This window comes from Pipistrellus hanaki, assembly GCF_964339955.1.
Source record: "Pipistrellus hanaki genome assembly, chromosome: 8".
Classification (NCBI taxonomy): Eukaryota; Metazoa; Chordata; class Mammalia; order Chiroptera; family Vespertilionidae; genus Pipistrellus; species Pipistrellus hanaki.
Window position 1 is genome coordinate 30,784,039 of NC_140510.1, and position 14,256 is coordinate 30,798,294.

The 14,256-nt window shown below is 42.3% G+C and overlaps 1 protein-coding gene across 19 annotated transcripts in view; it reads right to left on the reverse strand.

Moving 5' to 3' along the window:
- The window catches only part of NEB (nebulin), a 181,156-nt gene that overhangs the window by 30,082 nt on the left and 136,818 nt on the right, over positions 1-14,256 (reverse strand). For 17 of the 19 annotated variants that reach the window (XM_084892858.1, XM_084892857.1, XM_084892856.1 and 14 more), the window contains exons 116-130: positions 13,728-13,832; positions 13,187-13,291; positions 12,450-12,554; positions 11,242-11,346; positions 9,111-9,215; positions 7,440-7,544; positions 6,960-7,067; positions 4,733-4,837; positions 3,630-3,734; positions 3,091-3,195; positions 2,391-2,495; positions 2,194-2,304; positions 1,387-1,497; positions 1,068-1,169; positions 879-983 (exon numbers count right to left, since the gene is read on the reverse strand). In XM_084892858.1, coding sequence (XP_084748984.1) covers positions 879-983; positions 1,068-1,169; positions 1,387-1,497; positions 2,194-2,304; positions 2,391-2,495; positions 3,091-3,195; positions 3,630-3,734; positions 4,733-4,837; positions 6,960-7,067; positions 7,440-7,544; positions 9,111-9,215; positions 11,242-11,346; positions 12,450-12,554; positions 13,187-13,291; positions 13,728-13,832 — 1,587 coding nt within the window. Of the gene's footprint in view, positions 1-878; positions 984-1,067; positions 1,170-1,386; positions 1,498-2,193; positions 2,305-2,390; positions 2,496-3,090; positions 3,196-3,629; positions 3,735-4,732; positions 4,838-6,959; positions 7,068-7,439; positions 7,545-9,110; positions 9,216-9,826; positions 9,932-11,241; positions 11,347-12,449; positions 12,555-13,186; positions 13,292-13,727; positions 13,833-14,256 lie in introns of all 19 variants that reach the window. The other 2 variants (XM_084892859.1, XM_084892861.1) reach the window with 2 other exon arrangements.

Consider the following 14,256-nt stretch of genomic DNA (forward strand, 5'->3'; position numbering starts at 1 on the left):
ACTTAAGTCATATTTGCTTGTCATCAGGCATCTTAGAACCTTTAGTCTCTTCATCATTATGGCTTGTTTTGTCACTTGGTATTGCTACTTTATACCTCCCAAGAGATTGGAATCCCATGTGTGCTATTGCTGAAAGTCATACATAAAACAGCCAAATGTATCCCAAACCTGTTTCTTTACACAAATACTTGAGAGAAAAGACAATGGAGAAGAAGGTGGGACCTCTAAATTGGAGAAGAAATATGTTATTCTTGAGCTCAAGTCCTACAGGACTCAGGACTCAGACTGGCTCTCTGAAAGAGCTGGCAGTGGATCACGGAGTCTCTGAGCTAAAGCCTGAAAGCCTGCCATAACTCAGGAATATTGGAGATAACTGGTCTAACCATTAGTAATGTGGCAATTAGGTCTGAGCAACACATTTCCGAGTCCATCTTCTCAATAATATCAAATCCGCTGGAATAGAGCGTTCCCACTCAGCACCCTGGGGAATTCCTTGATCAAACATTTGTCACCCCTATGGTACTTACTTATTCATGGATGGAGAAGTAAGTCTGAGGGCATCTTCCCTAGGTCCTAGCACAGGCACTTCATAGATATGTATGTTGAATGAAAGAATAAAGGTTACTGCGTCTGGTTGGATTCTAGAAGTTAGAATTTCATGACACTTGCATGTTAACAAGACCTCACCGGTGAGTTAAGTATGAATTAAGCCCTTGGGATGTAAGCTCCAATGTGGAGAGACAGCTTCCAAGTGGAGAAAAAGAGAGGCCTGGAGACATTAGCCATAAACAAGAAAGATGGTCCTTAACACACGTGTGCTGGCATGTTTCAGAGCTAATCTCCTCATGTTAGAGCTGCCTCTTGCCCGTCTGCCTTACCTGGCTGCTCAGCTTGGCTGCCTTTTTGGCCATTTCAATGTCTGGGCGACCAAGCATGCTTAACCCATGGCTGCCCTCCTTCCGGTGCTTGGCTCTGTACTCCACCTGGATCGAAGAAAACCAAAATGGGCAATGCATTCTGGGTGGTGTGGCCCTTGGGGATCAGGCACATGTTAACCACATCCTTACCTCGCTGGCCTGCTTGGCTGCCTGTGTGGCCTTCTTGATGTCAGGCCGATCAGCCACTGTGGTGTAATGCAAGTTTTCTTTGGCATCTTTTCTGTAAGCGACCTTTATATAGGGGGAAAAGTTCACTCCTTTGAGAGATATGATATCGTTCCGAAGTCCTCATGAAGTACAAGGGATCTTTTTACTAAAACCAAACTAATCCCACCACCATATTTATTAAACTAGGTAGAAGACACAAAAGTTAGGGCAACAGGAACCAGCATGCACCAATTTGAAACCCACGGGAAGATCCCAAAGAGTGTCGAGAGGAGAAACTTACATCACTCTGCTTCTTGGCCACTTCCATGGCATGTTTCACGTCTGGGGGCTCCAGCATGATGGAGTAGTTGGATTTCCCTTTCTCCTTGACAAACTTCTTTTTGTAATTTGTCTGAAAAGAGCCGGAATTACATATGTGAGCAGAGGAAGCTGGGAACAGGATTGATTTACTTGAAGAACTTTTGAGAAGATCTCCAGGGAAACCCCCAGCTCCCCATTTTGGACCTGTCTGGAACCCGGATCTCTCGGTCCATATTCTAGTTCTCCTCTGTCACCTCTGTCCCATAGCCTAACACTGGAACCACACACCAATCTTTGGAGAAATGACCACAGGGAACTTAAGCTCTGTCATGCATCATTTCTACCTTTTTTAAAAACAGATGCAACTCTATAGGGCTCATAAACTATGATATCATGATTATTAATATATTATTGATTAGGCCATAGTAGTCAGAGATGACCAAGATAGGGAGGTGGTTTGCTTCTCTAAAATTGTTTAGAAGTTTAATGGTAGGAGAGGCCAATCTCCATTAGCGATCTTTTCTCCCCTCATCAGCACTAGGTTAATAACAGCTCACTTATATTGCTAGATAACACGACCCATGGCAAAATCCACACCTGCCATAGTTGCCATAATTGGGTAAGTAATAAGTTGGCCTTTTAACCAAAGTTCAAAATTGTGACCACGGGCAGGTGTTGATAGTAAGAACACAATGGCATTAAGGAAGGTGTCTGGCAGCTTTCAGTCTGGCTGGATGCTAAGGTAAAGGGTCTGTGCTGCTGCCCAGGGCCCCAGGCTGTCACTCACGTCGCTGACATGCTTGGTCACTTCCTTGACGCGAATAGTGTTCGGGGTCTCCGGCAGCGTCGTGTATGAGCCCTGGGCCAAGTGCTTCTTCACGTAGTCCTTATACTTGTTCTGAGGGGATCCACAGAAAGCGTTAGAGTGTCTGGCTGGGCGTGAGCCCAAGGAGAACGCGGAGCCCACAGCAGCGGGAGGGGTACCTCGGACACCAGGTTGCTGACGGCCTTGGCCAGGAGGATCTGAGGCGTGTCGGGCACAGCGTGGCAGCTTCCTCTTTCCTTGACGTGTTTCTCTTTGTATTTCAGCTGCGGGGGGGGAAGCAAGCGTGTCGTTAGCTCCTCTGGGTCCCCTGCCTATTTTCAGTAAGCATCCAGGTCACCAGACAGAGCTGGGAGGACAGCATGGTGGATACCGCGGGCACATTAAGACGTGACGTTTGGAAATCTTGGGAAGTATGTGGTCATGATTTTCTTTATCTCTTGCAAGTTGAGTCTAGATTTTAATAATAATCAAAATGGGGCTTGAGCTGAATCTTTATACCTATAACCTAGTTCAAAGCACTTTCAAATGTCGTTTGACCCTCCCCCAAAGCCCAGGGGGCATTGTTATTCTTCCTTTCCGGAGGAGGAAAGTGCATACAGAAAGAATGGGCGCCCACAAACGTGACTCAGTTTCCCTGTGGAACCCAGCAGGGCCTCAGGTTCCTGGTTCTTGCTGTGTGGGTGCAGGAACGGTCAAGACAGTCACCAGGTTTAATACCTTCCCGCTGTGCGGCCCTGCTCTGCCGGGTCAGGTCCTGTTCCAGCACCCACACCCCCAACAGCAGCCTGGTCCTTCCCTAGTGTCCCTGGGAGACGGGTCTGAGCGGGGTTAAGTGTCGTGGACAGGAAAGGTACTCACATCGCTCTCTATTAAGGAATTCCTCAGGGCCAGCACCATGTCTTTGTCATCGGTGACGGACAGCTTACAACCCTTGAGGAACTCTCGGTCCAGCTTGTATTCAAACTGTCACAGGAGAAAGGCAGAGGGAGATGGGGAAGGGGGGCAGGCACAGGAGAAAGCCAATCTTTGACCAAACCCATAAGGAGGCCGCCTCTTAAAGAGGGCTTGCTACAGAACGGGGGCAGAGGCCTCCTGGCCCCTCACTTCCTGCTGAGCTCCTCCATTCCAGCCCCGAGGCTTAGATCAAGACCCCCAAGCCCGCTCGCCTCCAGCCCCACCCCAGCCTCGCTCAGGTCTCCGAGCCATTGGAGCCAGACCCAGACCGTGAGGCCAGGTCTGCTTCCTGAGCCCGCCTTCCACTCCCACAACCCCTGTCCTTGGATCTCAAATGGGATAGGTTAACACCCTCCAGGGTGGTTATCATGACTAATTATTGATTTTCTGTCTAAGTGGGTGTAATGACTAGGGCCCAGGGTGATGTGTCTCCTCTATCTCACATCGCTTTGCTGCAGGGAGGACTTGGCGGCCTGGAGGAAGTCGGGTCGGTCAGGGATCCACCTCCAGTGGGCTTTGTTGGCTTCATACAGCTTCTTGTAGTCCAGCTGTTTTTAAATGAGAGGAAAATGAGTCGCATCAATCAGGGGGCTGAGTTCCTGACCACACGCATGGCACGGAGGGACTCACCTTGCGTTTTAACATACAACAAGTCCTGGTTCTTTAGGCAAGAGAGAGCCCCAATGAAAATTTCTCTACAATTTATGCAGCTGGTCAGCCACTCAGGAGGTTACCTTGTGGGACCCTTTGGCCTCAATAGGGGCTAAAATTTTTAAAGGCCTCTGGGGGGAAAGATTCTACAATCTTTCCAGCTCTGCCAGCGCAGCTTAGTCATCTTCAGAGCACTTGAGCACTTTTAACTTCTAAATTAATTCAGGCTTAAGTTAAAACAATATTAAACATATATAGTACATTCTTTTGTGCCAGGCACTTTTCTTAGTGCTTTATAATTATTAGCTTATTTCATCTTTGCAAGAACTGCATGCAGTTGACAGCTGAGGAACTGCCTAGACGGGTTAGTAACCTGTCCACTACGGGCATTTCAGTTTACTGGCCCAAACAAACACATGTTCTCTCTGGCACTAGTGGGCACTAGTTGGGTTGTAATGGTTTCATTTTATAACCATATATATATATGGCTTAGGCCAACTCATGACAGCACAAAGTGGTTAAATTTTTTTTTGTCCATAAAGAACAGGCTCTAGGGTGTGGGGCAGGAGGAGAATATTGAGGGTGGAGGGAAGGAAAGATACTGAGATACTTTCTAAAACGCAAATTTCATTTCAGAATGGAGTCTCACATTTCTCAGCCACCTAGCATCAAGGCAGAGCGGGTGTAATGACTGTGGCCCAGGCTGGCCACCCTTGCTCTTCCCCAATGACCTCGGCTAGAACCAGAGGCAGCATGGAGATTTCAGCGTCCTTATGCTCGCTCCCCGCACCTAACTCTTGATCCAGACTCCATCTCTGGAAGAGATGTGAGAGGTCCTATGTTCCGATGAAGCTGATGAATCCCCGTGAGGCTAGGGGAAGTTTCTGGAACTTACGTTGGTGTTGACTTTGTAGGCGTCCTTGGCTGCTTTGATGTGAACAGCATCTGGCTTAATGGTGCAGTTGGACTTGTTTCTTTGGTAAACTTCTTTGTATTTCAGCTGTGGGAGGCAACACAATGACCAGGTTACTTTTTATAGCAGTCCACTTAGATACTTAAAAAAATAAGAATGAAAACCGTGTTTATAGTTAGTACACACTGCTCCATGAATCTGTGGGTAGAAAGGTTGTGGCCATGCAGACATGTGTGTTCCTGTCTCAGATCTTAAAACCATCTCCCGGGACACACTGAGCGTGCTCATTAGTGTCACGGTGTCACTCATGTCCCCTGAGGTTGTGCTGGAAGGGCCAGCTACACAGCTTTCCCTGTATGTTCTCCCTTTTCCAAATCAGAAAATTCCAAGTTCAGAACATCTTGAAAACTGCTGACGGAAACGAAGCTCCTCCCACCCAGATGGAATGAGTCTTGCCCTCCTTCTGTAACCCCCACACCTCCAGCTGTTATCACCTCATGTTGTAATTATTTGCTTAACTGTCTATTCTTTCCATTAAGCTGAACTCCTCCAATGGCAAAGACTGTGTGTCATTCATCATTGTTCCTGGTGTCAGGCACATTTGTTCCTGGTGTCAGGCACATAGAAACCCAATAAATGTTTGATGAGTGAGTGAACGGATGGATGGATGGATGCAGTCATCACTGTCATCGCTGTTAGAGCCACATCTGGCCAGTTTGGGCATACGAGGCTTTGGATGAGAGGGAGAGTGTCAGGGAAGGCTTAGTCTTAGGGCCCAACAGGTGGTTTCCCCATCCGGGACCAGAAGTTCTAGCTCCACCCAATTCTCCTTGTAAATTTCAGGGCCCTGGAGCCTCACTTGGGTTTCCTCACTCATTGTTGCTGAGGGATCCCAGGTGTTAAAGTGGTTAAATCTGAAGTGAGGCTGTTCTAAGGAAGCCTAGTAGCATTACTAAATTTGCTTGATCCCAATTTTCTGCACTCCACCACACACATAAATCAATATCTTTAGGGTAAAGACATGGAAATCCATAATTTACATCCATACTCAGGTTATTGTTATAATTAGAAAATGTGGAGAATGGACACCAAAATGCTTCATTTTTCTTCAGTGAAAGGGGAAAGGCTGCTCTGCATAAAGAATTGACCTGACAGATGTTTATGAATACCTGGCTGTCCATGTTTGAAATGCCAATGCTTAGGTTAACATGAAAAAAATGAAAAAATTTTATATGCATTTCTGCCTTCATACAGGGTACACAGATGTATTTAACAGTTTTTCATGGCAGCTCAGGTCAGCATTGTGAACACATTTATTCATCTATCAGGGAATTCCTGAGCACCAGGCGAGGTCAAGGCTGTGGGTAAGGATGCGTGTACTCCACAGCTGCCTTTAATATTCTTTCTGGTGCAGGATAGCCATGGACTTCCTTATTTACTTATTTATTTTTTAACAATCATGATAGTTTTCAACCACATAATCTATCTATATATCTGGAAATTTATGAATACAATTTCTCCTCAAATTCAGAATATTTGAATTTAATGGCTACCTTGTTCCTCTTAGCCAAGATAAAGTGTACAGAGAATTCATAGCATTTATGGCATATTGCATTTTTCAAAATGGTCTCTACAACATCTCTCCCCCCTCCCCCCCCCCCATTTTCTACAATGAAATCATGCCATTTGTTCATCCAGAGGTGGCACCTATCTCTTCACTCATTGAATCTGGGTATCCACTGTGCCAATAAAATACAGCACAAGTGTCTCTTGTCAGTTCTAGGAGTAGCCCTCAACTGGTCTGGAAGCTTCTATTCCAGTCTCTTGGAACCCACCCACTGTGCGGTGAGCTGTCCAAACCACACGGGGGTGGGGTGGGGGGTGGGGGAACTGTCTATGCAAAAGCAGAGCTCCAGCCCAGAACCATCATCAACGACCAGCCATGGGAGTGAGCCTTCTTGAGGTGCTGGCCCACCTGAGACTCAGCTGTCTGCCAGCAGCATGTGGGATAGAAGATCCACTCGGCTGTGCCCACTCAGCTCACAGAATCCCGAGACGGGGGTGGGGGGTGGGGGAGTGGATTAGTGTTGTTTTAAGTCGCTAAGTTTTAGGGAGATTGTTACACAGAAATAGATAACTGAACCAGGGTTTGTTAGGTCACATTAGAGAGCCCAAGATGAAAAGCATGGGAAGCCATTCTGATACTTACATCACTGACTTCATCTTTGACCTTCCGGACGTGCAGCAGCATGGGCGTGTCGTGGATTGTGGTGTAGCCTCTGGGCTTGGCCTTGTTGTATTCCAATTTGTAAAGTATCTAAAGGAGATGAAAAAGCAGGAAGAGACAATGTTATACATCTCCATTTACGGTGCAATGTGATGTGACATTATAAGTGCAAAGGGCTTTTGTGTGTATAAAGATGAGTGAATTCTATAAATTCAAGAGGTGCTTTTATGCTTTCTGCCAAGGCCTTGCCAAGGCGCTTCTAAAATGGGGTGTCTCCCAATCTGGTTGGAACAGTTCCATGTGGTAAAAGAAGTTCTGAGCATAGCAGGACATTTCGCACCCTTGCCTCACTCCCACTGAATGGCGGAAGGGTCTTCTGGACATTGTGACAGTCTAGACTACCCTCTGCGTTTGCAAATGCCTCCTGAGTTTGAGAACCTGTTCAGTGTTTCTTGTACTTACATCACTGATTTGTTTGTTGACTTTTGTAGTACGCAGGTGTTCCGGAGTGTCCACAATTGAGGTAAATTTGTCCTTAGTTTTTTCATACTTTTTCCTGTACTTGATCTAAATTGTGCAATAGAAGAACAAGTTAATGCTAAGAAGTGGAAGAGAGGGCTTTCAGGAATCTAATTTTCCTCTTGAGAGAGTCCTACAGCAAATAGTAGGATTGTTATACAAGCCATTGATATGGGGGGAATGGGGTCATGCTTTTTCTTTAAATCCTAATTGAAAACATTTAATACAAATCTGTATTTGATAGCAAGCTTGCATTGAGTGAGCAAACAATAACAATAAGTGATGATTCCCATACATTTTATACGTGCAGAAACTGAGGCCCACATGAGGTAAAAGTAAGGGTACATGTAGAGTGAATCTCAGAGCAAGGACCAGACGCTTAATCTCTAGACTCTGACAAGTAATGATTCACTCACACTATAGGGTGGAGCAAAAAGTAGGTTTAAGTTGTTCATATGAAAAATAATATCATAATTAGATTTCAGTTGTAAGTATGGAAGATAACCCAATAATATAAGAATAAATTGTTTCCCATACTAACAACTGTAACCCTACTTTTGCCCCATCCTATATGCTGCATCGAATATGCATGACCTCTTAAGGTATGTTTCCATATCAAAGATGAAATAGATGTAAAATAAAAAAACCAAGTATATAGAGTTTAAAGTATTTATCGTTTTAGAAAAGACATTCATTTTTGTAATTTTCAAGTCATGATTTTTTTTCATGCACATAAGCTGTTTCAAGCAGCACAGACACAGAGAGCACAGCAATAACTCATGCACAACTATTTGATGGTCATATTAGGACAAAAAAAAAGTGGCAGGCAAATAGGATATTCCTAAGGAGACCTCATCACCCTCATTTCATATGCTGATGATGTCACACTGAAGTGATAAAACAAGTTCCTATACAAGAATTGATTAAAAACTTTTTTTGTATGGGGACAATGGCATCTTATTAACATGGTATCTGGTAGTTAAGCAATCGTCACCATTTTTTGCTGCTTCAAATTTACCTTTCAGCACATGATGGAAAGGCGGTGGTGGTGTGCTTCTACTGACCTTGTGGGAAGGTAATGTTATCAGCAACGCTGTTAACAAGTATGGAGAGGACAGATGTGCTGGAAATAACCTAGCAAATTCAGCGTCAAACTCAAGAAGGGACATGACTATGCACAATTGTAAGAGCTGTACTGTCATCCTCATCTGTCCTAAATGGTACACTTGTAGTGATCATTGAACAACAGCCAAATTAGATTTAAAAAATTACATATTTAGACCTTCTAAATGCTGTTGAATCTATTGAATATACTCAATCTCCCAGGAATCTATTTGGGGAGGGAGCAAAAATTGAAAAATATAAGTTAAGGTTATCCAACTTGGAAATAAAGTTTGGAAAAGTCTCAGCTAATTTTACTAGGAGTTCCCTAAGTGTCATATAATATGCAGATGGTGTCATCACAGTGGTGGCCACACCCGGTGTTCATTTACAAGGAATGAACATTTGTGCAGCTTTATCGCGTGAAACCATGGGCAGGGGCAGGGAAAGGAAGTCAAGGAAAGCATAAAGGCGAATGCCCCTAAGACTTCTTCCCATCACATCCGAAATTACCTGGCTCCACATGTATGAGTTGTAGAGGGCAGTCAACATATCTGGACGCAGAATTTCATTACATCCTCGCTTCAGAAGCATCTTGGCACTAGATTTATATTTTCTCTGTTCATGCAAAGAGCAGTGAAGCACAAAAGAGACATAAGAACATGGCTCTATATCCCCATCACATCTGAGTGAAGAGATGTAGGCAGACACACTTTATGTGCTCACATATACGTGTGGGTGAAGACACCAAATATATTACCAAATGCCAAGCAGAGTGACTACACACCTACAGTTGACCATCCATCATCCTTGTGAATGGGGAATGAATGACATGGGAAATGATTTATAAAAAAAGGACATCATTGGAGTAGGAAAATATGGCTGGGAGTTTTGTCTCCTTTCCTTCCATTAATTTGCTTCTTTGTTTTTGGTTTTGCAACTCAATTTGCAATTTACAACTGCAGGCTAAAAACAGGGCTGCCAGAGGAATAAAGGGTGGAAGGACCCAGCTTTCCTCTTCCTCTTCACCGCAGCACATGTGAGCACACAGAGCATGGACTGGCACACTCAAATAGCTCCCGGGCTCTTTGGGTGGCAGACAGATACTGTGAAACAGAACATCCCAATATCATAGGCAGAACCTATGACATCCTTGCAGCAGACAGGACAACATCTCATGAGAAACCTGGAGCACTGCCTGGGCTGGCCAACCAGCCCCATCACAGTACCTGACTGATCTGGTCGCCTGCGATCTTAGCCAGCAGATGTCTAGGCTCATCGACTACCAGGTGGTATTTATCTTTCCGCTGCTCATAATCAGCTCTGTATTTTTTCTGCTCGGACATCAGATCAAATTATAGCAAGAGTACAACTTCAAGGCTACACAGAAATGTCCCCAGATAAACACTCCAGAGGACCAGAAATATCTCATTTTGGGAGGTGGGCACCCAAGCTTCCAGGATAAACACAGGGAGGCAAAGAGAGTTAAGTAAGGGAAGATTGTCTGGAGAGGGCTGGGGGGTGGGATTTACGACACCAAATTGGAGTACCTTGTGCCTACACATTTTCCATCTCTACATAGGATACCATTAGCAATGTTAGGATTTATGGCACCTTACATTGTATTTAAGATAAGGCAAGGTAATCGACAGGTCTACAATCTAAGGCTGTGAGAATCAAAAAGAATATTCATGAAAAATTCTAAAGGTCTTCTAATGCTAGTTAGTTTATTTAATTATAAAAGAGCCCTGAAAATCCTTTGTGAGTGTGAAAAATAGAAATAAAATATATCAAGACTATATTCTAGGAATCTATTAATACTAACAGTAATTCTTCAGAGTTGTTCCACCTGGAAATCTACTAAAAATGAACAAAGTCAAATTAAAAAGAAAAAAACAAGTCATATATTAAAATAAACATACCATTGGTTACATTTCCATTTTTAGATACATTTTACTAATTTTCTAACATTGTGCATGAATTCATGTAAATCTGTGGAATATCCAAAGATAGGAAATTAAATATAAAACCATCCAAACATTTAAGTTAATCAATAGCTTGGTTATTTCAGTCACTTTAAGCTAAATTTAACTTAAATTGTTGTAAAGATAGTTCTAGAAAAGACTGGGTAGAATATAAAAGAATATTTTGGGGACAAATGGCTACTTCTTTGCACCAATATATGAGTAAACAATGGCAATACAATTGAATGCCAAATCACAACAATCCCTTCATGGGTGGCTTTTCCAGCCACTGCCATCTCTGTACAGCCATGGTAGAGATGCTAAATTAACCTTGAACTTCTGTGTCTCCCAATTCTACACAGTATCCTGTTTTAGGGAGTTCGGCTGATAGTCAACAAAATCCTTTGCCTCCTTGCTGTCATCGCCCAAAGGGCTGTGCTGCTTAGCGGGAACAGAGTGGTGATGGCTGTGGGGCCCTCCCATCTCGCAGCACAATCCCTTCACTTGCTCTTACTTATGCTTTTGGCAGAGCCCATCAGAGGGTGACTTTATAAGAGTCTTTCCAGATCTTTATCTCGACACTTAGAAAGGCTTTTCTGTCATTTTACTTATTGGGTTGCAATCTGATATAGACTTCTGAAGGGAACAGCATAGGGTTAATTGGGTCAGGCCATACATACCTCATTCGCCAACTGAGTTGCATACTTGAAATGCCTATTGATTGGACAATCGTTTTCATACTTGAAATGTGACTTTGTCCTTTCAAATATCTCCTTATACTTGTACTAGAGAAAACAGAATGTGGTTAATTGATAGCAGGCTGTGATTATCTTAAGAATGAGACATGCCTTTTATTTTATCATACAATTATGATAATTTCCTTATAGAGTTAACAATTACTAAATACTTACTCTGTCTCCCAAGGCAATAAAGGATATATCTACCCGGATTCCTTGAAAACTCACTCCAAAACAATATATATATATATATATATATATATATATATATATATATATATATATATTTTACTGAATGGATGACAAACAGATCTATTTTCCAAATTAAGCAAAAATCCAAATCAGTTCTTTTTTTGTTTCTATATATTATAGTGATTATTATTTTATTTTGAAGGTATTACCATATGCAGTTGAAGGCAGTTTTTTAGTCCATTAATTTGAAATAGTTTTTGGTATAATCATAGTATTTAGGGCAGGGATGGGCTAACATTTAGAGCATCACCTATTTTTAAATGATCCCATGAACTAAGAGGTTTTTGAAAAAAATAATTTAAAATAATTGTAAACAAAGAATGTGTGACAGAATGAATGTGGACCAGAAAGTCTAAAATATTAACTATCTGGCTGGTTGAAGAAAAGTTTGCTGATTCCTATTTTAAAATTCAAAGGAAGCTGATCCAACAGCTTTGTTTTGGAAATAGGAAAAGGAGACCTTAAGAAACAATTATTTGCCTCGAGTCACACAAGTGGATTCGAATAATCCTACTTTAATCCCGACATAGTTCAGTGGTTGAGCATGTATGAACCAGAAGGTCCGGGTTTGATTCCTGATCAGGGCACATGCTCGGGTTGTGGGCTCAATTCCTAATGTGGGGCGTTCAGGAGGCCGCCAATCAATGATTCTCTCTCATTACTGATGTTTCTATTTCTCCCATCTCCCTTCCTCTCTGAAATCAATAAAAAAATATTTTTAAAAAAGAAATCCCACTTTATATACCGCCTTGTTAACTCTTAATAGGATGAATTACCCTGAGACATTAATAGGGAGGGAATTCTGGCAGAGTATGAGTTGTTCTGAAATGAGCATTTATCTCTCTGTGAGCACTGAAATACGCTACACAGGTGTGGCCACCATCCTTGAGGAGTCATACCTTGCTGTAGAGAGTCTTGTTCTGTCCAGCCAGAGTGAAGTCGGGGGTATCATAGGCATAGCAACCAATTCCTTTAAGCCAGGTCAGATCTTCTTTGTATTTTACCTGGGAGAAGAACATCATCAAAGAGTTTTAAGAACCTATCTCCAAATAGCAGTAGGTTAGGATCTATACAAGTGGAACAAATACAAGCTCTTACCACTGAGACATATAGGGTAATAAAGTATCAAAACAATTATTTAAGATAAGTTTCCAATAAAACTTTTTTCTGCTTATTTTATGGTGTATTATATGGAAATTTTTATTTTTCATAGTAATTAAAACAATTTAAATGTAACAGGCGTACTTTCCTAGAGATTATATCGTGAACTTGGCAGATGTATTTTCCTATCGAAAGCTGACATTTCTTTCTAAGTGAGCATCGTTACCTGTCTTGAATGCTTCATGAATTGTCTCTTCAGTTTGACCAGAAATAGGTTATTGCTTAGATGAAGTATATCACTTCCAGCCATGTAATATGATATAATACATTTGGGAGAAAAATTAGGTTTATAAATTGGAATATTTTTTTCTCTCCCAAGTTGAAGTTCACTCACTTATCAATGAGTTTTATGATTTAAACATCCATGCGTAATAACCAACATTGAGTCACATGTTTAATCGGTTTTAGTGCAGTGTTTGATTTCCTAAGTCACAAGGACATATGAATTATAAAAATGGAAGACTTAAGGACTCACATCACTGACTGCATCAGCAACTGCCCGGTGATGGAACTGCTCTGGGCTATCAGGAATGGACCTCCAGATTCCCAGCTGGCTCATGTAGTTCTCCTTGTATTTCACCTGTGGGAAAAACACAAAGACAGGTATAACATCTGACCCAACATTAATGTAAAAATAGTCTATTTATTTCCAGAGAGTATCAGGGAATGGAGGATATTTTCTTGTTTGTTTATTTGTTTGGTTTTTAATCCTCACCCAAGGATATTTTTCCGTTGATTTTTAGAGAGAGTGCAAGAGAAAGAGAAGACAGAGAAATAGTGATGTGAGAGAAGCACATCGATGGGTTGCCTCCTGCATGAGCCCCGACAAAGGCCTAGGCCGGGAAAGAGCCTGCAACCGAGGTATGTGCCCTTGACCAGAATCAAACCCAGGACCCTTCAGTCCACAGGCCGATGCTTTATCCACTGAGGCAAACTGGCTAGAGCAAGAAAGGATTTTTAAAAAACTGATGGTGGCTCATCGAGCCTCATGCAAGAAGCTATATGGAGGGACGTACTTTACTGATGTCATCTGTGACTCTGCGATGGTACACAATGTCCAGAGCATCCTTCACGGTGTGGTATTTCCCTTTGGTCTTTTCAAATGTTTCTTTGTAGCGTAGCTGGAAAGAAAAATACACACATGGATTATGAAAAACCACCCAGTTAAATAATTGAAGTCTTTTAAACATGAGGTTCCTCTCAGGTTTTCCCATGAATACATTTAGGAGAGATTTAAAAACTAATGTCACATTCTGGCAGAGAAAAAGGACACGAGGAGGAACCTAATAAAATCTGAATAAAGTATAGAGTTTAGTGAATAATGTATCAATATTGACTCATTGGTTGTGACAAATGTATGATGGTAATGTAAGATGTTAACAACAGGGGAAACTAGGTGTAGTTTAATTTCATTATCACAATTCTTATCCTCATTCCACATATAAGAAAACAGTCTGAGAAAAAATTAGGTAAGGTATACAGAGTCAATCACCAAGCAAACGACAGTATCAGGATTTTAACCATGTTTGGCTGACTCCAAGAACA